Source organism: Bubalus kerabau, chromosome 23, assembly GCF_029407905.1.
Source record: "Bubalus kerabau isolate K-KA32 ecotype Philippines breed swamp buffalo chromosome 23, PCC_UOA_SB_1v2, whole genome shotgun sequence".
NCBI lineage: Eukaryota > Metazoa > Chordata > Mammalia > Artiodactyla > Bovidae > Bubalus > Bubalus kerabau.
This window is the reverse complement of record NC_073646.1, coordinates 22,653,021-22,675,678: the sequence shown is the minus strand read 5'-3', so window position 1 is coordinate 22,675,678 and position 22,658 is coordinate 22,653,021. Positions and strand designations below refer to the sequence as shown.

General features: G+C 43.2%; 1 protein-coding gene across 2 annotated transcripts in view; it reads right to left on the bottom strand.

Annotated features, from left to right (window-relative positions):
- Positions 1-22,658, bottom strand: part of PRKCB (protein kinase C beta) — a 380,788-nt gene that overhangs the window by 198,429 nt on the left and 159,701 nt on the right. For both annotated transcript variants that reach the window (XM_055561653.1, XM_055561652.1), the window contains exon 3: positions 16,902-16,984. In XM_055561653.1, the coding sequence (XP_055417628.1) occupies positions 16,902-16,984 (83 nt within the window). The remainder of the gene's footprint in view (positions 1-16,901; positions 16,985-22,658) is intronic.

Here is a 22,658-nt window from a genome sequence, read left to right as displayed (position 1 = left end):
GTGGCTATATTTTTCCTTCTCCCTTCATTGACTAGGACATGAGACATGACCTTCCACTGAGAGTTCCCAGCTTCAGAGGTTATAAACTGCTGGTAGACAGAATGAGGACTTCACTGCTTAAGAATCCGTCTGCCAGTGCAGGAGACATGGGTTTGATCCCTGGTCTATAAGATCCCATGTAAAAGGAAATGGCAACCCACTCCAGTATTCTTGCCTAGAGAAATCCATGAACAGAGGGGCCTGGGGGTGGAGCGGGGTGGGCGGGGACTACAGTCCATGGGGTCGCAAAGAGTTGGACACAACTTAACGACTGAACAACAAAATGTACAGAATGAAATCCAGTCCAAACATGTTTTTTAAATGCACCATACATGTCGTTCTCGAATTATCTGTCAGCACCCACATTTAGGGGATTCAGATGTCTCTTTAAAAAATTGGAAAACCTGGATCTTGGTTGTTTAAAGAACAGGAATTAAAAAAAAAATGGAGCCACCCCTTTCAGACAGAGTGCACACACTCTAGATGCAATGTCCCAGTTATCACACACTTGACTCATTTACTTAACCTGCCCAGTCCTGGCTGGCTTTGAAGCCAGACATCCTGATGAATGCATGCATCTTTTCAAAGTCACGAGGCCACAAACAAAACATCAAGGAAGACAGCCAGACACAAGAGAGGGTCTCTCCATGTGTACAGAGTTCAAAGCAGGCACTCTCCTTCTATAGTGCCTGCACTATTTCGCATTTCCACCAAGAGTGAGCAAGGGTTTCTCTACACCCTCACCAACACTTGTCTTTGGAGTTTGTTTTGATAATAGCCAGCCTGTCAGGTGTGAGGTCTCACTGAGGGTTTGATTTGAATTTTCTGATGAATGCTGAACATCTTTTCAGATACCAGTTACCCACCTGTATGTCTTCAGATAAATGTCTACTCAAGTCCTAGGCCCATTTAGAGACTCCTCAAAAAGAGAAATACTATATGATCCAGCCATTCCAGTTATGGGTATTTATCCAAAAATGGATCTGAAATCAGGATCTTAGAGAGACTTTACAACTTCTGTGTTCACTGCAGCATTATTCACAACGGTGAGGAAGCAAACTGAATGCATACAAACAGATGAATAGGTGAAGAAGACACGGTATATACATACAGTGGGCTCTTACTCGTGCTTAAAAAGGAACGATACACTGCAACACGGGACAACATGGATACACTTTGAGGACATTATGTCAAGTGAAATAAACCAGACACAGAAAGACAAATACTATATAATTCCAATCACACCAAATTCACAGAATCAAAGAGTGGAATGATGGGTCCTGGAAGCTGGGGTGGGGAAAACGGAATTACTAATCAATGTTTCAGTTAAGCAAGATGAGTGAGCTCTAGAGATCTGCCCTCCACTGTCTACAGTCAACAATACTGGATCGTACACTTAAGAGTTTATTAAGAGGGGGGCTTCGATGGTGGTTTAGTGGTAAAAAAAAAAAAAAAAAAAAAACACCCACCTGCCTATGCAGGACACAGGTTCAATCCCTGATCCTGGAAGATCCCATATGCCATGGAGCAACTGAGCCCGTGCACCCCAACTACTGAGCCTGTGCTCTAGAGGCTGTGCTCCACAAGAGAAGCCACCACAATGAGAAGCCCGAGGACCACAGGTGGAGAGTAGCCCCCACTTGTCCTAGCTAGAGAAAAGCCCAAGCAGCACAACCAAAAATAAATACATAAATAAAATTATTTTTTAAGTGTATTAAGAGTGACTGCCTTGGTGGTCCAGTGGTTAAGACTTCGCCTTCCAACACAGGGGGTGCAGGTTCCATCCCTGGTCAGGGAGCTAACATCCCCCAGGCCTCTGGGCCAAAAAAACAGAACAGAAAAACAATAGAAGCAATACTGTAACAAATTCAACAAAGAGGGTAGGTCAGATGTTTTGTTCTCTCCACAATAAAATGAAATAAAAGAAAATAAAACTAAATAGCTCAATAAAAGAAAGCAAGCGAGCAAACGGCTGTTGGCCTGGGTAGTGGTTACCCTGATGGAAGGGGATGGAGTTGTAGGGATGATAAGGGTACACAGGAGGGCTTCTGGGGTTCTGGTTACAGAGAGATGTTCACTGTGTGAAAATTCACCAAGATGGACCCTTTCCTGTACAAGAAGCAGTTTGCAAAAACCGTGTGACCAACCCAGACTAAAAGCAGCACCTCTGAATCCAGATTCTAAATTCTTGGAAGAGGGGGTCTGATGGGTCCAGTTTGGGGCAGGTGTCCATGTGTAGCTGGACCCAGCGGAACCCAGGCTATGAGGTCAGACAGTTTCTGGGGGCGCAGATGTGGGAAGGCAGTTCTGGAGAAAAGAGCTGTCTGTTTCAGTTAGCTTTTCCAGGTGAATGGGGCTGAAGTAACAAGGCAGCCTGGGGTGCGGGGTAAGAACAGGAGCTGGGCCAGACTGCCTGGGTGTGAATCCTGGCTCAGCTACTCGCTGGTCATGGGACCCTGGGCAAGTCCCTCAGTCTCTTCAGAGCCTCAGTTTCCTTATCTGTAAAATGGGGCTGACAACAATGGGACTCACCTCCTAGAGTGAAATGAAAAATAAAGAAAGATTCTACGGAAAGTGCTTAAAACAGAATCTTATCTATGAATGCTAGCTCTTGGATACTATTATTTAAGTAAAATATTGCTACTTGGACATCCCAGGAGTCCAGACCACTGGAGCTGGAGGCAGAGCCTTTCTGACTCCAGGACCAGCGCCTTTCACGTGAGGGATGTCTCTTTCTGGGTCATCTACCTTTGAATGCTCTATTTCCCCCTCCGTCTGCAGCCTCCACGGGCTGAGGTCTTCTGGGAAATTGCCTTTATCAGTCTCTGAGGCCAGTCTCGCCCCTTAACCAGGAGAAGTCAAAATAATTCATAAGACAGGACATGCCCGCCTCATTTAGTTCCAGCACCTCTGATCTTCGTGCACCGGAGAAACAGCTCTTTCCATTCTCCAGACACTGCACGCTGGGACGTGCTTCTTCCTCCACAGCACGAAGCTCTGTCTTTGTGACAGTGAGGGACAGAGGGCTGTGGAGAAGCAATTCACTCTGACCTTTACATGCGGGTTCCACACTGCAGATGCCATCAGCGGCAAGCGGCAAATGGGAGAAGAATTGGGCAGAATTCATTTCACCAACAAAAGAATTGCATTTCACCACATTACCATAATTTTCATTAGACTTTCCCCCTCAACCAGCTCAGGGGAGGTGCCTTGGTGTATCCATTTTGTGGCAAGCAAGATGGATGCATGCCATGCCAAAAGTAAGGCTCAGTTCAGTTGCTCAGCTATCTCCGACTCTTTGCGACCCCATGGACTGCAGCATGCCAGGCTTGCCTGTGATGGACAGGGAAGCTAACTCAAACTCATGTCCATTGAGTCGGTGATGCCATCCAACCATCTCATCCTATGTCATCCCCTTCTCCTCCCACCTTCAATCTTTCCCAGCATCAGGGTCTTTTCCAATCTTAAACTCACATTCTAAGATTTGAAGGGACCACTGGTGGTAACAATATTAACTACCACTTACTATTTGCCGGGCACGGTGAGAAACCCTCAACATGGATTAACTCATTTAACCCTTGCCTGAACCTTGTTAGGAGGATGCTATTTTATCCTCTTCTTACAGATGAGAAAACCAAGGCAGAGAAGTTACATACCTAGCCAAAGATTATTTATTCAGCTAGTTAGTGGCAAACCTTGAATTCAAACCCCACCATTCTGGTTTTAGAACCACTCTGAGATAGGACCTTTTGCTGGTTTCCAAACTTGACTCCCCAGGAGAATTACCCAAAGGACTTCAAAATACAGATCCCCAGACCCTTGTCTGTATCTCTTTAGCTGAGATCTGTTCTGAGTGGGCTACCCAAATAATCCTTAAGCATTCAACCTGTCTGTATTCTGCAAAGTAGCATTGAGAAATTGTAGTGGACATGTGTTGTTTTGACCTGCAAACATCTCTGCCTCAGTGATGAGGTATAAGTGTCTCAATTCTCCTTCAAAAAGCCACCCACCCACACTGTATTTAATTCCCTAAAGAGGGAAGACTTTAAAAGCCCAAGAAAAGGGCTGGTTAAGTAACTTAAGCTTCAGAGAATAATGTTTCTTCTTCTGGAATTTGAATTTAGGGCCAAAGCAACACAAATACCAAAATCAGATACAACTGATTTGGTTGTCTGGGGAGGTTTCCTCCAGTTCTCTAAAGTACATTATACCCTTTTCAATAAATCTCACTATGCTTGTGTATGCTCTGTGGTTCAGTGGTGTCCAGCTCTTTGCAAACCCCTGGCCTATAGCCTGCGAGACTCCTTTGTTCATGGGATTTTCCAGGCAGGACCACCTCCTTTAGGATGGACTGGTTGGATCTCCTTAGAGTCCCTTGGACTGCAAGGAGATCCAACCAGTCCATCCTAAAGGAGATCAGTCCTGGGTGTTCATTGGAAGGACTGATGCTGAAGCTGAAACTCCAATACTTTGGCCACCTCATGCAAAGAGTTGACTCATTGGAAAAGGCCCTGATGCTGGGAGGGATTGGGGGCAGGAGGAGAAGGGGACGACAGAGGATGAGATGGTTGGATGGCATCACCGACTCGATGGACATAAGTTTGGGTAAACTCCAGGAGTTGGTGATGGACAGGGAGGCCTGGCGTGCTGCAATTCATGGGGTCGCAAAGAGTTGGACATGACTGAGCTGAACTGAGCACTGGAGTGGGTTGCCATGTCCTATTCCAGGGGACCTTCCCGACCCAGGGATCAAACCCGAATCTCTTGTGTCTCCTGCATTGGCAGGTAGATATTTAAGCTAACTCAAGGTGGCTTCTGCTGCATGCAACCAAACAACATTAGTAAAATAGCCGTGGAAGAAACCCACACCTACCACAGATATCCCCTCTGCAACTGGTGACAACTGGTCTTTGCTCTACTGGGATGAGGCGTTAATATCCTTAAATAGGAACCAGTGAGTCAGTTTAGACTGTTCTTCCTCAGCCTGCACAGATGGTTCTCAGTCCTGCTTCTGTCTTTCGAAGTTACATCAAAAATCTATACAATAGCTCTTTAAATGTTAAGTGGAAGCCAAGCCTTTGAGCAAGACAGGTCAGCTCTCAGACTCTGCCTTGTAAGCTGTTCTTTTCTCATTTGGAACATACACCCTAATTATTGAACACTTTCATCGTGAATGTAGAAGTTATAGACTACAGTGTTAAGTAATAAATAAGAGTCCTGGTGCCCTGCCAGATTGAGATAGGTAGTAGATATATGAGAGAGAGAGAGTCTGCACTGTTTATAGGCTGAATTGCCCCTGGTACTACTTATCCTTGAGAGATACAAATGAGCTCTGCTATCAGGTGATGATGCAATCGTACCATGATGCCAAGAGGGACGTTCAACCCTAACTGTTGCTTCACTTCCTCAAAGAGCCAGACAGTCTTGGAGCATCATCAGAACAGAATGGTGGGGTGTCCCTGCCTGGAGTTATGTAAGACTAAGCAACCCAGGCTTTGAGAAGAGTGCAGCCAACTGTTATGTTGCTTTCTTGGAGCCAGGGAGACCAGACAATGCCAAGGAAAAGGAGGTGGGCCCTTTATCTGAAGACAGGGATGTCCCACTCCCCTGGTGCTGAAGCAGGAAGTGAGTGGACCCCAGACTGGCAGAGCTAGGACTTCCCTCCTTGGGGGCCAAAGGTGAGTCCACCAATGGGGCCAGAATCTTACCAGGAGCACCTGAAGAGGCCCATGTGGGGACTAAGCTGATGGAGTATCTTAAGAGTGACCACATCCAGAAGCAACTATAGTTGCTTACAGTTATACCCAAGCCTTCACTCAGGTTTGATTTTAATCAAATTAAGCAGGAAGCCTGAGTCCATGCTGGAGATGAAGTGGCACCAAAAACAACATCACAGAAGACAGTTACAGAAATTCCCAAAGTGATCTTCAGAGTTCTGCCAACAGTCTAGAATAAGATACTGAGCAGAGTTGACAAGGGGACACCAAAATGTGTTCAGAAAATGTGGCCTTGTATTTTCACAAGGGTGTATGTTTGTAGACATATCCTACCATACATGGGCTTTGTTGTCTGCTTTCTTCATTCATAATGACTATATAGTCCCATATCAATAACATTTTAATCAGATGACTTTTTATTGAAGTATAATTGATATACAGTGATGTACAGACTTTCTTTTTTAAATTAACTTATTTTTTAATTGAAGGATTAACTGCTTTACAGAATTTTGTTGCTTTCTGTCAAACCTCAACATGAATCAGCCATAGGTATATATGTCCCCCTCCCTCTTTTAAGCACACAGTTTCATGAGTTTTGAATACTGTGTGCATGTATATAGGTGCCAACTCAACAAGACACAGAAAGAACATTCCCATCACCCAGACACTGTAACATTTTAATCACTGTGCAGCCTCCTGTCATACGGATATGTTTTACTTACATAAACCCTAATTTCCAGCCATTTAGATTGCTTCCAATTTTTTATAAATATATACATATATCCTTAAATAATTCCTTAGCAAAATCCTTAGGCTAAAAAGGTCATTAAGGCTTTTGATACATGTTGGTAATTATCTCTTGAGGAAGATTACATTGGGTTGGCCAAAAAGTGTACTTGGGTTTTTCATCATATCTTACAGCAGAATCCAAACGAACTTTTTGGCCAACCCAATATTCATTTACATTCATATCACCAGTAATATATTAGAGTGCACTTTCCCTCTCTTCCTCCTGTTCATGTTTTTTACTTTGAATCCTATTTCTTTTGATTTGTATTATTAAGATTATGTTCTATATGTATGTGTGGTTTTTTGGGGGGCTATATCTTTGACTCTTTTATTTTTAACCTAGTACATTTCTTTCATACAATGCCTAGAATTGTATTTCTCCAGTCTGATTAGTCTTTGCCTTTTAGTAGAGAATTTCAATCCACTTACACTGGGTTAGTTCCTGATGGCTCAAGCAGTAAAACATCTGTCTACAATGCAGGAAACACAGGTTCAATCCCTAGGTTGGGAAGATTCCTGGAGAAGGAAATGGCAACCCACTCCAGTATTCTTGTCTGGAGACTTCTATGGGCAGAGGCTACAGTCCATGGAGTCGCAAAGAGTCGGACACGACTGAGTGCATGTGCAAGGCAACTGATAAACTGAAATTTTTACTTCCGAGATCGCACAGTTCCTTGGCTAATTTTTATCTTGTTCTTATATTTTGTTATATTAACCAAAAATTTTCATTATTTCTATCTCTAAATTGTTTCTTTCATATTAAAAAAGTCTACTTGAACCAATATGTCTATGCCAAGAATTAAATAGTATCTTCAGCAATATGTGAACCGTGAACTTCCTGATGTTCAAGCTGGTTTTAGAAAAGGCAGAGGAACCAGAGATCAAATCGGCAACATCTGCTGGATCATGGAAAAAGCAAGAGAGTTCCAGAAAAACATCTCTTTCTGCTTTATTCACTATGCCAAAGCCTTTGACTGTGTGGATCACAATAAACTGTGGAAAGTTCTGAAAGAGATGGGAATACCAGATCTGCCTCTTGAGAAATTTGTATGCAGGTCAGGAAGCAACAGTTAGAACTGGACATGGAACAACAGACTGGTTCCAAATAGGAAAAGGAGTTTGTTGAGGTTGTATATTGTCACCCTGCTTATTTAACTTATATGCAGAGTACATCATGAGAAATGCTGGACTGGAAGAAACACAAGCTGGAATCAAGATTGCCGGGAGAAATATCAATAACCTCAGATATGCAGGTGACACCACCCTTATGGCAGAAAGTGAAGAGGAACTAAAAAGCCTCTTGATGAAAGTGAAAGTGGAGACTGAAAAAGTTGGCTTAAAGCTCAACATTCAGAAAACGAAGATCATGGCATCTGGTCCCATCACTTCATGGGAAATAGATGGGGAAACAGTGGAAACAGTGTCAGACTTTATTTTTCTGGGCTCCAAAATCACTGCAGATGGTGACTGCAGCCATGAAATTAAAAGATGCTTGCTCCTTGGAAGGAAAGTTATGACCAACCTAGACAGCATATTCAAAAGCAGAGACATTACTTTGCCAACAAAGGTCCGTCTAGTCAAGGCTATGGTTTTCCCTGTGGTCATGTATGGATGTGAGAGTTGGACTGTGAAGAAAGCTGAGTGCCGAAGAATTGATGCTTTTGAACTGTGGTGTTGGAGAAGACTCTTGAGAGTCCCTTGGACTGCAAGGAGATCCAATCAGTCCATTCTGAAGGAGATCAGCCCTGGGATTTCTTTGGAAGGAATGATGCTAAAGCTGAAACTCCAGTACTTTGGCCACCTCATGCGAAGAGTTGACTCATTGGAAAAGACTCTGATGCTGGGAGGAATTGGGGGCAGGAGGAGAAGGGGACGACAGAGGATGAGATGGCTGGATGGCATTACTGACTCCATGGACGTGAGTCTGAGTAAACTCCGGGAGTTGGTGATGGACAGGGAGGCCTGGCGTGCTTCGATTCATGGGGTCACAAAGAGTCGGACACGACTGAGCGACTGATCTGATCTGATCTGATATGTTTTACTTAGGATCTTTAAATTTACACTCTAAGTTCACTACAGTTTAGTTTTGTAAGCCAGCTTTATTGGGTTATGCTGGTTACCATGGTCAAGCTAGCTTATAACAATACAGTGTGGCAGCTATTTATTTTGTCAGCTCCTCTAAGTCTCCCATTCCTTCTTCTTATATGTTGTTCTCTGAGTCAGAGGGATGCTATATGGTCCAGGCATGTTAAACTGTAAGAGTTCATTCCCCTAACAACTGAGGACCAACCAATCAGAACCCTTTCCTGGGACTGATTATGAATGTAGGAAGAAGGAAGGCCACTGTGTCAAGTAGGTTTCCATCTTTCCGTAGGGTCAACAGGTTACCAGACATATTTACAGGCATGTCCTGTCTCCAGTAGGAGCAAATAAAGCAAGGACAAGTCAGCTGGGGTCCCAGCAGGAAACGAATGGCATATTCAAATTAGGAGACTTTAAGGCAGGTTTCATTAAAAGGACTGTTTAGAAAAGTGTGGGCATGCTGTTGAGAAACCAAGAGGGAGGGTGCAGTAACTGAGGGCCAATACAAGCAGAGGGAAAAGGAGAGACTTTGGGAGGGAACAGCTGCAGACTACCTTAGGAGAGGAACACTGTCAAAGGGTAAAGCCAAGAAGACCTTATGACAACACCCTGGGCTCACCCTCCAGTCTCCTATCAATCCCTCATCTTAAGCCCAACCAGAAGTCAGAGAGTAAGGGAACCCCCACTGATGCAGCCCTTACAGGTCAGTCTCTCAAGGAGAAAGCAGAGATGATCTGGAAGGACCAAGGAGACAGCTGGCACAGCAGACGAGGGCCAGCTGCAAAATGGTAGGCTGTAAAATGGCCACAAGTCCCCACGTGCCACGTGCATCTCTGCAACGAGACTTTGCAGCCCCTACTATCCAGAGGTGAAGTCTGTCTTTCCAGCCCAAAGCTGATCTTGGCCACAACCACTGTGACACAAATAAAAGCTTGAAAGACACCTATGCTGTGGGCGCTTTCCCCCCTTGCTGTGCTTGGCACCCTGAGACCAGCGTGCAGATGAGCCTAAACTAATGGAGGAAACGAGACCACATGCAGGAGGAACCACGTGCCCCAGGCAAGAGGCTGCCAAGTGTCAGTCATGTGCCTGAGGCTGCCCTAGGTGATCCCGCACCAAACAAGTCACAGCTGACCAAATGCACGAGAGAGCTCAGCAGCCATCAGCTGAAGAGGCCCAGATCAGAAGAATGCCCCAAGCGGCCCACACAATCACCAAACGTAATGAACATTTTAAGCCACTAAATTTTGGGATGGTTTGTTACACAGCAAAGCAGACTGATACAGCCAATAATGAGAAAGCATCTTACAAGTACTGGATCCTCAGTTTCAGTATCTGAGACTCTTATCCCTGAAGCTTTTAATCCTTCTCAATGTCCTTCCCATGAGCCAATCTCTTTATCTAGTGCCAATTTGAGTTGGCTTTACTGCACTTTTGATTTTTTTAAATTGTGAATGTTTACTTTTTCTCTACAATTTGATATAGTTTAAAATGAACAGATTAAGTATAAGATAAACTACAAGGATATATTGTATAAGACAGGGCATATAGCCAATATTTTATAAGAACTATAAATGGAGTATGGGCTTTCCTGGTAGCTCAGCTGGTCAAGAATCTATCTGCAATGCAGGAGACCCCAGTTCGATTCCTAGGTTAGGAAGATTCCCTGGAGAAGGGAATGGCTACCCACTTCAGTATTCATGGGCTTCCCTGGTGGCTCAGATGGTAAAGAATCTGCCTGCAATGTGGGAGACCTGGGTTTGATCCCTGGGTTGGGAAGATCTCCTGGAGGAACGCATGGCACCCGACTCCAATATTCTTGCCTGGAGAACCCCCATGGACAAAGGAGCCTGGCCAGCTACAGTCCATGGGGTTGCTAAAAGTCAGACACAACTAAGCAATTTAGCGTGTGTGCACACGCATGCACACACACACACACAAATGAAGTATAACCTTTAAAATTGTGAAGCATTATATTGTATACCTGTAATTTACATAATCTTATCCATCAGTTATACTTCAATAAAAAAGTAAAGCATGTCACAAAAAGGAAACAAAGATATTTTAAGACAACAGACTCACTGTTATGAAAATCAAAATAAAATCAAATGAAGAGAAATTCTTCATTCTTCTAAAGTTTAAAATAATTTACCCACAAAGCCTATTATTCTGGAGCTTTGGGAGAAGAAAAGCAATGTTCTCATTTCTCTCGATTATTTGCCTGTTATGGTTTTCAATTTTTTCTTGAGATAAAATTGCCAATTTAAAATTTCCTGGAGAATCATCCCTTTCAACCAGATTTTCAAACCCATTAGCATTTATATGCATATTCTTTTAATATGTGAATTTAATATATTCTTTTTAAATTTTCTTTTATTTCTCTTTTATTAAGTCTTCAACATCTAATGCATGATTTATCATTTTTAATATATTTCTTCATAAAGTAAGACTTGATTAAGAAACACAAAACGATACACTCAACATTACTGCCTGCATCTTTCACTGACCTGATTTAGTGATGGAATCAGGAGGGTACAAGGCATAACAATGAGTTTTATTTGGTACTTTGACCATGAATGATAAGAAATTATTATTCCTAAAACCATAAAACACTGGAGGAGTTATCTTTAGACAAACCAGCTAAAGAGTCCTTTTATACTTTTGTAATGCCTGGCACAGAACCTCTGCTCAACAAACTTAGCTATTATTAGCTATTATTTCTTGGCAGGTCAGAGTGTAACCTGCACCCCTTCTTCAGTAGGAGAGATTCCTCCAGGGATAAATCATAATTTAGAAGCCATTTTCCGAGTGCCTTCTTTGTGCCAGACACTATTCTGGCTGTGATTCAAGTAGCTTTTCATTGACTACTCACCCCAAACCTATGATTTATGTATTATTTGCCCCATTTTAAAGATACAAACTAAGATCACAGAACTGAAATAATTTTACCAAGATCAATGGAGCTGGGAACTTCAGCACTGTATTTTGACACCAAGGTTTTCTGGCTCCAGAGTCTAGGTTCTTTTTCTCAGCATTGTACTGCAAAATTTCAGGTTTTGTATAAAGTAATGGAAATGGAAAGGCTTCCCAGATGCTAGTGGTAAAGAACCTGCCTGCCAATGCAAGGGATGTAAAAGATTCAGGTTCAATCCCTGGGTCAGAAAGATCCCCTGGAGGAAGGCATGGCAACCCACTCTAGTATTCTTGCCTGGAGAAATCTATGGACAGAGGAGCCTGGTGGGCTACATGCAGTCCACGGGGTTGCAAAGAGTCGGACACAACTGAGTGACTTAGCACTCTCACAATGGAAATGAAAACACAAGTGCATGGTGTAGGTGGAGGAATGGAGAGAACTATCAGTACATCCACGATTAGGGAGATCAGTGGAAAGCCATCAGCTACCTGCACCAAAGGCTTAGGACGCAACAGGCACTGTGCTTAGCGCTTTCACACAATGGCTCTTTAATCCATCTGTGGTTAATCCTTTTGATGCTGATGTAGTTAGCTCTTTTTCATTTTAAGGATTTTTTTTTTTTAATTATTACAACAGATCTATGTGGTTGGTACTAACATCCCAGTTTGTGGATAAAGAAACTGAGCCACAGAGAAGAAAAATGACCACCCGAGATCACCTCATGCATAACTAACATGAACTAAGAAGGTATGACTGACTTCAGAGTCCACATCCTTAACCATCATTGTCTCTGGGTGTGTGTGTGTCTCAGCCACTCAGTCGTGTCCGATTCTTTGTGACCCCGTGAACAGTAGCTGACCAGGCTCCTCTGTCCGTGGAATTCTCCAGGCAAGAATACTGGAGTGGATTGCCATTTCCTCCTCCAGGGGAACTTCCCAACCCAGGGATCAAACCCTTGTCTCCTGCATCTCCTGCACTGGCGAGCGGAGCCTTTACCACTGAGCCACCTGGGAAGCCCATTGTCTCTGGGAGTGATCCATAAACTGCCCAACTTTCCATTTGTCGTTGGAGGAGACTAAGTCACTCAGGGAGCTGGGGCAGGGAATACAAGAGGCCTGTTGTCCTACTGAGGCCGTCTGACTCTCTGAACCACAGTGAAACCTGAGAGTCCTTTATGAAGCCCAGTGTGATGGCCTCCAGGGATACTGTTCCACAGTGACCCCCTGAGTCAACAGAATCTGCAGTAGCTTGACCAGAGATTCTTTCCCCTCCCATGATGAGTGGTCTATTTCTTTACCACTTGAATTTGGGCTTGGCCATGAGACTACTTGGGGGGCTTCCCTGGTGGTTCAGTGGTAAAGAATCTGCCTGCCAATGCAGGAGACACAGGTTTGATCCCTGGTCCAGGAAGATCCCTTGGAGTAAAAAATAGCAATCCACTCCAGTATTCTTGCTGGGAGAACACCATGGACAGAGGAACCTGCAGACTACAGTTCATGGGGTCGCAAAGAGTCAGACACGACTGAGCTACTGAAGAATAACATGAGACTACTTGGTCCAGGGGTACATTGTCAAACATGATGCATGAGCTGGAAAAGCACTGATGCATTGGGATGTGCTCTTCTTGGAACCCTGAAACCACCATGTGAACAAACCAGAGCTGGTTAGCTGGAGGATGAGAAGCCATGTGGAGAAGAATCAAGGCGCCTAGGCCCACAGCCAGCTCGCTGCCAGTCATGTGAATGCAGCCAGCCTAGATCATCCAGCCATTAGGCCGACACAAGCAAGAATCCCTTAATCTTTGTGCCCAGGGCAAGTCCTGCACTTGACTTATCCTAGTTCAAGCCCTCAGAGACAAGCTTCTCTTTCTAATTCTGAGATCTCAGAACCAATAGGATCCCTACAGATGATCAGATGTAGCACCCAGGAACTCTGCCATGTTTTGAGGTCCCCCAGTGGTGGGTGCCCATATGTATTGTCTATTCCCATTGGCATTGAATGGTTGGGTCAGTAGCTGGGTTCACTGGGACAGAGCTTGATTCATAAAATTCCCATCAGGTAGCCTAATATGCCATGATAGAGATCTAGAAGGCTGCCAACCACACAAAGATCTACTAATACTCAGAATATTCCTCAGCTCAGGTTGGACTTGGAATAGCAGAGGGCAGAAGACAAAAAGGACAATTCCTTTCTCACAAATGGAGGCAGCACTTTTCTACTCCATGAGCTCGCTGCATACCTGCTCCTCCAAGGTCATACAAGAGGAGGGCACCCCTCCTGATCTGCATGAGCCTCAGAGAGCCTGGCCAGGTAGGCGAACAGGTGTGGCCAGATATTTAATCATGTCTCCAACCATGGACAGAAAAAGGTCAATGAACAAAGTCAACCCAGTTCAGGAGTCTGGACCAATTCATCATCCTTGGTGCCAACTGGCCTTCTTGGAACTGTGTCCAGAGATTGGTTGCCAAATCTATGCATGCTGGCTGCAGGGAGGACTGCCTGCTCTCCCCATGCCCAAGGCAATGAAAGACTACACTGTTCCATTCACACAGAGCAGGGTCTCCTACAACTTATGGCGCCTACACATGCCTAGGAAGGACGACTGCCAGGTGGCAGGCAGAGGACCTATTCATTCAGCAGAGCTACCTGGTAGACATCTGTCCTCGTTGTCTACCCAGCACACATTCACTGTTATTCATTACCATTGTCATTATCATCCTCAATATGTACCAGACACTGTCCTAAACATACACACCAGATATTCCGACCAAGGTTATCAGGCAGGGACTATTGTTTTATTCATTTTCAATTGAGCAATCTAAAGCATAAATGGACTGAAGTACTTTGCCCAAAGTCAAGCATACCTGAGCCTCGAAATGCTGGCTCCATCCATAGTGTGATTTTAACCAGTACACAATACTGCTTCTCTAATTTTCCTTCAAGGGACCGACCACCTCTCTCCCACTCTCAGACCTCTCCAGAGGTAAGACCATACCAGGCGTGCCGATCAGCATAACGATCCTCAGTTACACATGGCCCAGGATTTACTGAGACGTGAGCTGTTGTCACTAGAATTGCAGCACTGACAGGACATGAAGACTAAAGGTACCACGGCCGGCATGCTCCCATAGGAGAAAAGCCTCCTTGAAACAGAAACCAGAAGACAACAGAAGAAACCAGAAGAAAACTGAGCCAAGAAATGGAGAAAGAGATCCCTGAAGATCTCATTTCAGCACCTTGATTCACTGGGTCGAGCTTTTCAGTTTCAGGGACCAAAATTTCCCTTTCCACATAAAATAGTTTGAGCTCCTTCTCCCTCAGGCAACATAAAAAGCCAAGGAATAAAGAGGGGCTATGGGAAACAGCATCCTCCTGGCTGCTTTCTGAGTATCACGCCTCGATCTGCATGAACATTCAGAGCTGCATAATGGAAGCAGGCTGTCCCCCAAACTTACCTTCTCTCCTGGGTACAAGGGAAGGAACTGCACTAAAAGGGTCAGGGAGTGTGATCTGAGAGAACATGAAGAATGGTCCCATCTTCGTCTCTGCAAATAGGCCTGTGAGGGTTTTGGTTGTTCTCTGTTGCCTGGAGTTCCTAAACCCAAATAGCACAGTCTGCAAAATAACGGCAGTATCAGCTCTAGAGTGTGCATGGCCTGCCCCTGATCTGCAGCAAAATGGCAGATGACCACTTTTAGAAGGCTAGCAAGAGCACATGTAACAACAGAAGGTAGTGACTACCCACTTCGAGCAAGCTGAGATCAGCTATCCACTCTAAGTGATCAAGATAAGACCAGTGGGAGACAAAGCCAATGGGGAAAATGCCAGGAAGGTGAACCAAAGCAGGAACAAAATAAGAGAACTGGGGGTGACAGACATACAGAGTTCATGACTGGGCCAACAGCAGAGCGTGCATGGTGGAAGGGCCAGGACGGTTTCAGCTGCATGGAAAAGAATACCCTTACTTTACCAGTAAGAGGTGCTTCTTATCTCACATACACAGTCTGAGCATAAGAGAACTCAGCGTTGGCTCAGCAGTTCATCAATGTCATCCATGATCCAGGTTCCTTTAATTCTTCCACTCGGCCATGCTCAGAATGTCAGTCATAGCTTTCTCATTGACCCTAAATGCTGCCACAACTCCATGCATTATGTGCCCACTCAAAAATGTCCACCAGAACAAAGAAAGGAGTATCTTCCTTTATCAGAAAGGAATGTCTTTCCTAGAAGCCCTGCTCAGACTTCCCCTTGGGTCCCACTGAGCAGAACTGAGTCACGTGCTCATTCACTAGCTACAAAGGAGCCTGCGAAAGCAAGCAGCAGGCATCTTCAGCTTTATACTAAAAGGTGGCCTTTGCCAGAAAGAAGAGTGAGGGTGAGGAATGGCTGTTGGATAGGCGATCCACATGTACCCCAAACTTTAGGTAAACTTGTACCAAGACTTTAGCCACAGAGCACGCAAACACAGCACTCAGGCTGTCATTCACTTAATATTTTCCTTAAGTCAATTTATCTTTTTCAATTTTTATTTATTTATTTTTGGCCATACCACACAGCATATGGGATCTTAGTTCCCCAACCGGGGATTAAACCTGCACCCCCTGCACTGCAAGTGTGAATTCTTAAGCACTGGACTGCCAGGGAAGCCCCTATCTTTTGAAAGGAAAGTGAAAATGAAAGTCACTCAGTCATGTCTGACTCTTTCTGACCCCATGGACTATACAGTTCATGGAATTCTCCAGGCCAGAATACTGGGTAGCCTTTCCCTTCTCCAGGGGATCTTCCCAACCCAGGGATCAAACCCAGGTCTCCCACATTGTGGGCGAATTCTTTACCAGCTGAGCCACAAGGAAGCCCTATCTTTTGTTTAACCCTAAACACCTTTACTTACGTGGGAAATTTTAAATCCTCACCATAAATGACAAACCACTACTAGATACATTTTTCAAACCATATTAAAATAAAGCAATAATGATCAAAACAGTTTATTTGCCTGTTTTACCCAGGAGCATCCCTTATCCCTCAACAGTAATCACAGTTTGGGTTAAACGGAGCAGGAAAATCTCACTTCCTCCTAATTCTGGGGCCCTGACAAAGAGTTCACAATTTAACCCTTGCTCATCAACCCCATGCCTCAGCCATAAAGATGAAGACATTGTGCTAAATCATAGAAGGGAAACTGGTTTCTTGAAGTCATGCACCCCTCTCAAAATGTTTTGTTTTGTTCCCATTAAGATGAAAATAGTCTCAGAGGCCGTAGGGACCGTGACATCCTGACGTTTTGTCTCAGTATACTCACAGTCACCCAAAAGGATGCATCGACTACGGACAGAGAGAGGTGGCCAGCGGCCGTTACTTACATCAGAGGCTGGGCCCTTGTCAGCGCCCGGGCAGGAGAAGGTGACAAATTCATGGCACCGCTTGTGCACGACAAAACAGCAGACTGCAAAAGAGAAAATGAGGGCAGGAGGGAAGGGAGAGGGGAAGTGGAGAACAGGAAGGGAGGGGAAGAGAGGAAGACAGCGTTAGGCCTGGACTTCATACTCAAAGGCTTTACAATCAGATAAACAATGCCTTCAGTTTCTGCCCCTTGTCTTCTATTGAAGTCAAACTCCTGGGTACACCAGTGCTACAACTTGCAAATTACTGATTATGTTGACTACTATGGATGACATAGTAGTGACAACCACATTTAGAGAACCTACAACACAAAAAGTGAACCCTAGGATAAACAATGGCTTTTAGTTAATAACCATGTATCAATATTGGCCCATCAATTGTAACAAATGTACCACACTAATGCAAGATTCTTTAAAAGTGCTTTACACATTAATTCACTTAATATTCCTAACAACACTCTAAGGCATGTTATTTCATTTTTTCACATTTTTTAATATTATTTTCCATTATGACTTATCATAGGGTATTGAATATCGTTCTCTTCATGTTTTAATTGAGATATAATTGATATAACCTTATATTAGGTTCAGGTGTATAACATAATGATTCCATATATACATTTATAAATGATCATCACTATAAGTCATCAACATCCATCACCACACACAGTTGTAAATTTTTTTCTTGTGATAAGATTTTTTAAGATTTACTCTCTTAGTGACTTCCAAATATACACTGCATGCTCAGTCGTTGTGTCCGGCTCTTCTGCAACCCCGTGGACAGTAGGCCGCCAGGCTCCTCTGTCTATGGGATTTCCCAGTAAGAATACTCGAGCGGGTTGCCATGCCCTTCTCCAGTGGATCTTCCCAACCCAGGGATGGAACACATCTCCTGCACTGGCAGGCAGATTCTTTACCGTTGAGCCACCAGGGAAGCCCAAAGATACACTACGGTACTACTAACTATAGTCACCATGCTATTTATTGCATCCCCTGAACTTATTTATTTTGACCACTTTCACCCATGTCACCCATCCGACCCTAATCTCTGGCAACCACCAATCTGTTCTCTGTATCCACAAGTTCACTTCCTGGTTTTGGTGTTTTGGGTTTCCTTTTTTTTTTTTTTTTTTTTTTTAAGATTCCACATACATGTGAGTTAACATGGGATTTCTCTTTCTCTTTCTGATTTATGTCACTTGCAAACGTTAATAATAGGGGGAACTAGGGTGGAAATGAGGTTGAAGGAATGTACAGAAACTGTATTTTAGTTTTTCTATATGCCTAAAACTGCTCAAAACACCAACAATAAATGAACAAAAATAAACTGCAGGAGGAAAATAGCAAGGCAGAGGAGGAACATAATAAAGAGATTTTAAGAAGGTGTTAACTAAACACAATATGTAGATGTTGTTTGGGTCCTAATTTAAATGAACTAATAGATTTTTAATAATTGTGAGATAATTAGAAAATGAATGGCTGATTTTTTGATAATATGAGGGCATTTTTGTTACTGGTATTAGGGAATTATAATTTTTTATATAATAAGGGTATTACGATTTTTTTTGTTATTCTTACTTCTAAGGATACATCCTATAATCTTTATTAATAAAGTGATTCAATTCAAAATAATTCAACATGACAGAAAGGAGACAGAAAGGGTAATAGATGGGAAAAAAACATTAGTCTTGACTGATTATTAGTGAACCTGGGGGTAATTCCCTGGCAGTCCAGTGGTTAGGACTCTGTGGTTCCACTGCCATGGGCTCAGGTTCAATCCCTGGTCAGGGAACCAAGATTCCACAAGATGGCAAAGCTAAAAAGAAGAGTTCCAAAGGGGTCAATTTCTTTCTCCTTTTTCTGTTATTATTTATTGCATTTTGTAAGTAATATATGCTTTGTATAAAGACATCTGTGTCAAACAGCATATATATGTTTGTTGTGAGTAGGGAAGTCCTCTGTGCCTATATGTCTGTGAATGTTGAGAGTAATATATGAAAGTGAAAGTGAAGTCTCTCAGTCATGCCCGACTCTTTGTTACCCCATGGACTGTAGCATACCAGGTTCCTCTGTCCATGGGATTTTCTAGGCAAGAGTACTGGAGTGGGCTGCCATCTCCTTCCCCAGGGGATCTTCCCAACTCAGGGATCGAACCTGGGTCTCCCACATTGCAGACAGGCACTTTACCATCTGAGTCACCAGGGAAGCCCTACATGAGTAATACATGCTGCTAAGTCACTTCAGTCGTGTCCGACTCTGTGCGACCCCAAAGATGGCAGCCCACCAGGCTCCCCCGTCCCTGGGATTCTCCAGGCAAGAGCACTGGAGTGGGTTGCCATTTCTTTCTCCAATGCATGAAAGTAAAAAGTGAAAGTGAAGTAGCTCTGTCGTGCCCGACTCTTAGCAACCCCATGGACTGCAGCCTTCCAGGCTCCTCTGTCCATGGGATTTTCCAGGCAAGACTACTGGAGTGGGGTGCCATTGCCTTCTCCTCCGACCCCCATAGACGGCAGCCAATCAGGCTCCCCCGTCCCCGGGATTCTCCAGGCAAGAACACTGGAGTGGGTTGCCATTTCCTTCTCCAGGAGCAGTGGCCAAAAAATGCCAGTGATGGTTATCGCTGGGCAATAGGACTACAGATTATTTTTACTGACAACCTTACATCTATATTGTTTGAAGTGGTGACAAAAGAGTATATGCTAATTACATAATATCAAGGGAAATAAGCCTACTTTCATTTTGAAACAAAGAGTCAAAGAAAAACAAAGATCAGGAAATGAAAAATATGATTGCCCAAACTGGAAAGTCAGTGGTTGGGCTGATACAAAATGGAGAACAACTAAAGAGGAACTTAGCAAATTGGAAGTCTAATTTGAGTGATTTCCCCAGAATTTTGCAAAAAAAAAAAAAGCAAGAAAGAATAAAAGAAGTGACTCAAAACATGTAGAATAGATCTCAAAATTCTAGTATCTATACAGAAGGATGTTCAGGAAAGAACAGAAAGAAAAGTAAAGAAGGTGTAATTGAAGAAAATGAAAGGAAATTCTCTAAAGATTAAGAAGAATTTGAGCCATGAAATTGAAAGAAACTATCAAGTGTCAATAGATACGAATAAAAAGAAAAATGACTAACAGTGAGAATTACCAAGGCTCCTTGGAAGGAAAGTTATGACCAACCTAGATAGCATATTCAAAAGCAGAGATATTACTTTGCCAACAAAGGTCCGTCTAGTCAAGGCTATGGTTTTTCCAGTGGTCATGTATGGATGTGAGAGTTGAACTGTGAAGAAGGCTGAGCACCGAATGATGCTTTTGAACTGTGGTGTTGGAGAAGACTCTTGAGAGTCCCTTGGACTGCAAGGAGATCCAACCAGTCCATTCTAAAGGAGACCAGTCCTGGGTGTTCTTTGGAAGGAATGATGCTAAAGCTGAAACTCCAGTACTTTGGCCACCTCATGCAAAGAGTTGACTCATTAGAAAAGACTCTGATGCTGGGAGGAATTGGGGGCAGGAGGAGAAGGGGACGACAGAGGATGAGATGGCTGGATGGCATCACTGACTCAATGGACGTGAGTCTCAGTGAACTCTGGGAGTTGGTGATGGACAGGGAGGCCTGGCGTGCTTCGATTCATGGGGTCGCAAAGAGTCGGACACAACTGAGCGACTGAACTGAACTGACTGAGATATCACTGTGAGGACGTGTCCAGCAAGGAAAGGAAGAGAAGATGGGAAAGTTACTGACAAAGGAACAAAAATAATTTTAACATCAGATTTCTCATCTGCAACTCTGCATTCTAGGATACAATGGAGGCACTTCCAACGGTTAAGAGTTCGCCTTCTAATGCAGAGGGGTGAGTTCGATCTCTGATTAGGGAGCTGAGATTCCACATGCCTCGCGGCCAAAAGACCAAACCATAAGACAGAAGCAATACTGTAACAAATTCAATAAAGACTTTAAAAATGGTCCACATAAAAAAAAAATCTTTAAAAAATTTAACTAAATTGATTGTGGCAATCATTTTTTAAAAATTAAAAAAAAAATTGAATACAATGGAGCAACATTTTCAAAGGTTTAGGAAAAGTCATTTGAACCTAAAATCCCATACACAATCAAACGAGCATTCAAGTGAAAGAACAAAATAAAGACATTTCCAAAATACAAGAACTTGGAAATTTTACTTCCCACAAAGAAATAATAGAGAATATACACTCCACAAAAAAAAAATTAATAAAAGAGGCATAAAACAGTGGTGAAAGAACAAAGAGAAAAGCAAGGTGAGGGTTGGGGGACAAGTCTTAAGAGACAGGGATGGGAAAAAGACTACAAAGTTGCAACATGCTAAGATCCTTGTCTTATTCCTCAAGAGTTAATAGGTATGGAGAAACTGCATTTTTACCTCATGTGAAGAGTTGACTCATTGGAAAAGACTCTGATGCTGGGAGGGACTGGGGGCAGGAGGAGAAGGGGACGACAGAGGATGAGATGGCTGGATGGCATCACTGACTCGATGGACGTGAGTCTGGGTGAACTCCCGGAGTTGGTGATGGACAGGGAGGCCTGGCGTGCTGCGATTCATGGAGTCGCAAAGAGTCAGACACAACTGAGTGACTGAACTGAACTGACTGAAGCTGAAATAGTGTGCTAACAAGAATAACTTGCAGACTACCAAAAGAAAAAAAACTGGACAAAGAAAACTTAGTCCAACTACATTTCAAAAGGCCTTCCCATATGATCCAAATTCCTATCTATACCATTCTTTTCTCTTTACTTTTATCTGGCATCATATGCACTTTAAACTTCCATCGATTTGTAATTTTTTTGTATCTGAAATGACATGGGAATTTAACTTGCCATTTTTTTTCCCAAATAGGTAATCAATTGTGCCAGCATCTTTTATTGAATAATTCATCCCCTCATCACTGATTTCAAACGCCAACCTAATTATATACTAAATAATTATATACACTGGGGTCTGTCTTTGGGCCTGCAGTTCTGTTCCACTGATCTGTCTTATAATAAAGCAATATGGGATTTAATTATAGTAGCTTTATAATATGTTATATCTTGGCAGGGCAAGTCTTCTTTCATTATCCTTATTTTCAACATTCTACTGGCAATCATTCCAAGTTCCAAGTGAACTTTAGAATCAGTTTATCAAGCTTTTGAAAATACCAATGGAATTTTTATTGTAATTGTATTTAGTCAACTCCCTACCCTCACCCCCAGAAAAAAATTTATTGGGACTTTGATAACTGACACTTGCTTAACAATGAGTACTTCTATCAGGAATAGAGTGCCCCCTTGTTAAAATTTTATTTTATGTATCCCAGTAAAGTATTTCATTTTCTCTATGAATGTGTGCATGCTAAGTTGCTTCAGTCGTGTCCGATTCTTTGCAACCCTATGGATTCTGTAGCCCTCCAGGCTTCTCTGTCCATGGAATTCTCTGTGCAAAAATACTAGAGTGGGTTGCCAAGACCTCCAGGGGATCTTCCCAATCCAGGGATCAAATCCATGTCTCTTATGTCTCCTGAATTGGCAGCTGGATTCTTTACCACTAGTGCCCCCTGGGAAGCCCAATTTCCTCTATAGTTCTACATATTTCTAACTTGGTATTATCTGAGAAGTCCTACTTCTCTGCTATTGTGATTTTGACATCTTTTCCATTTTGTTTGCCAAGTGGTTATCATTTACAAATAGGAAAGCAATAAATTTTCA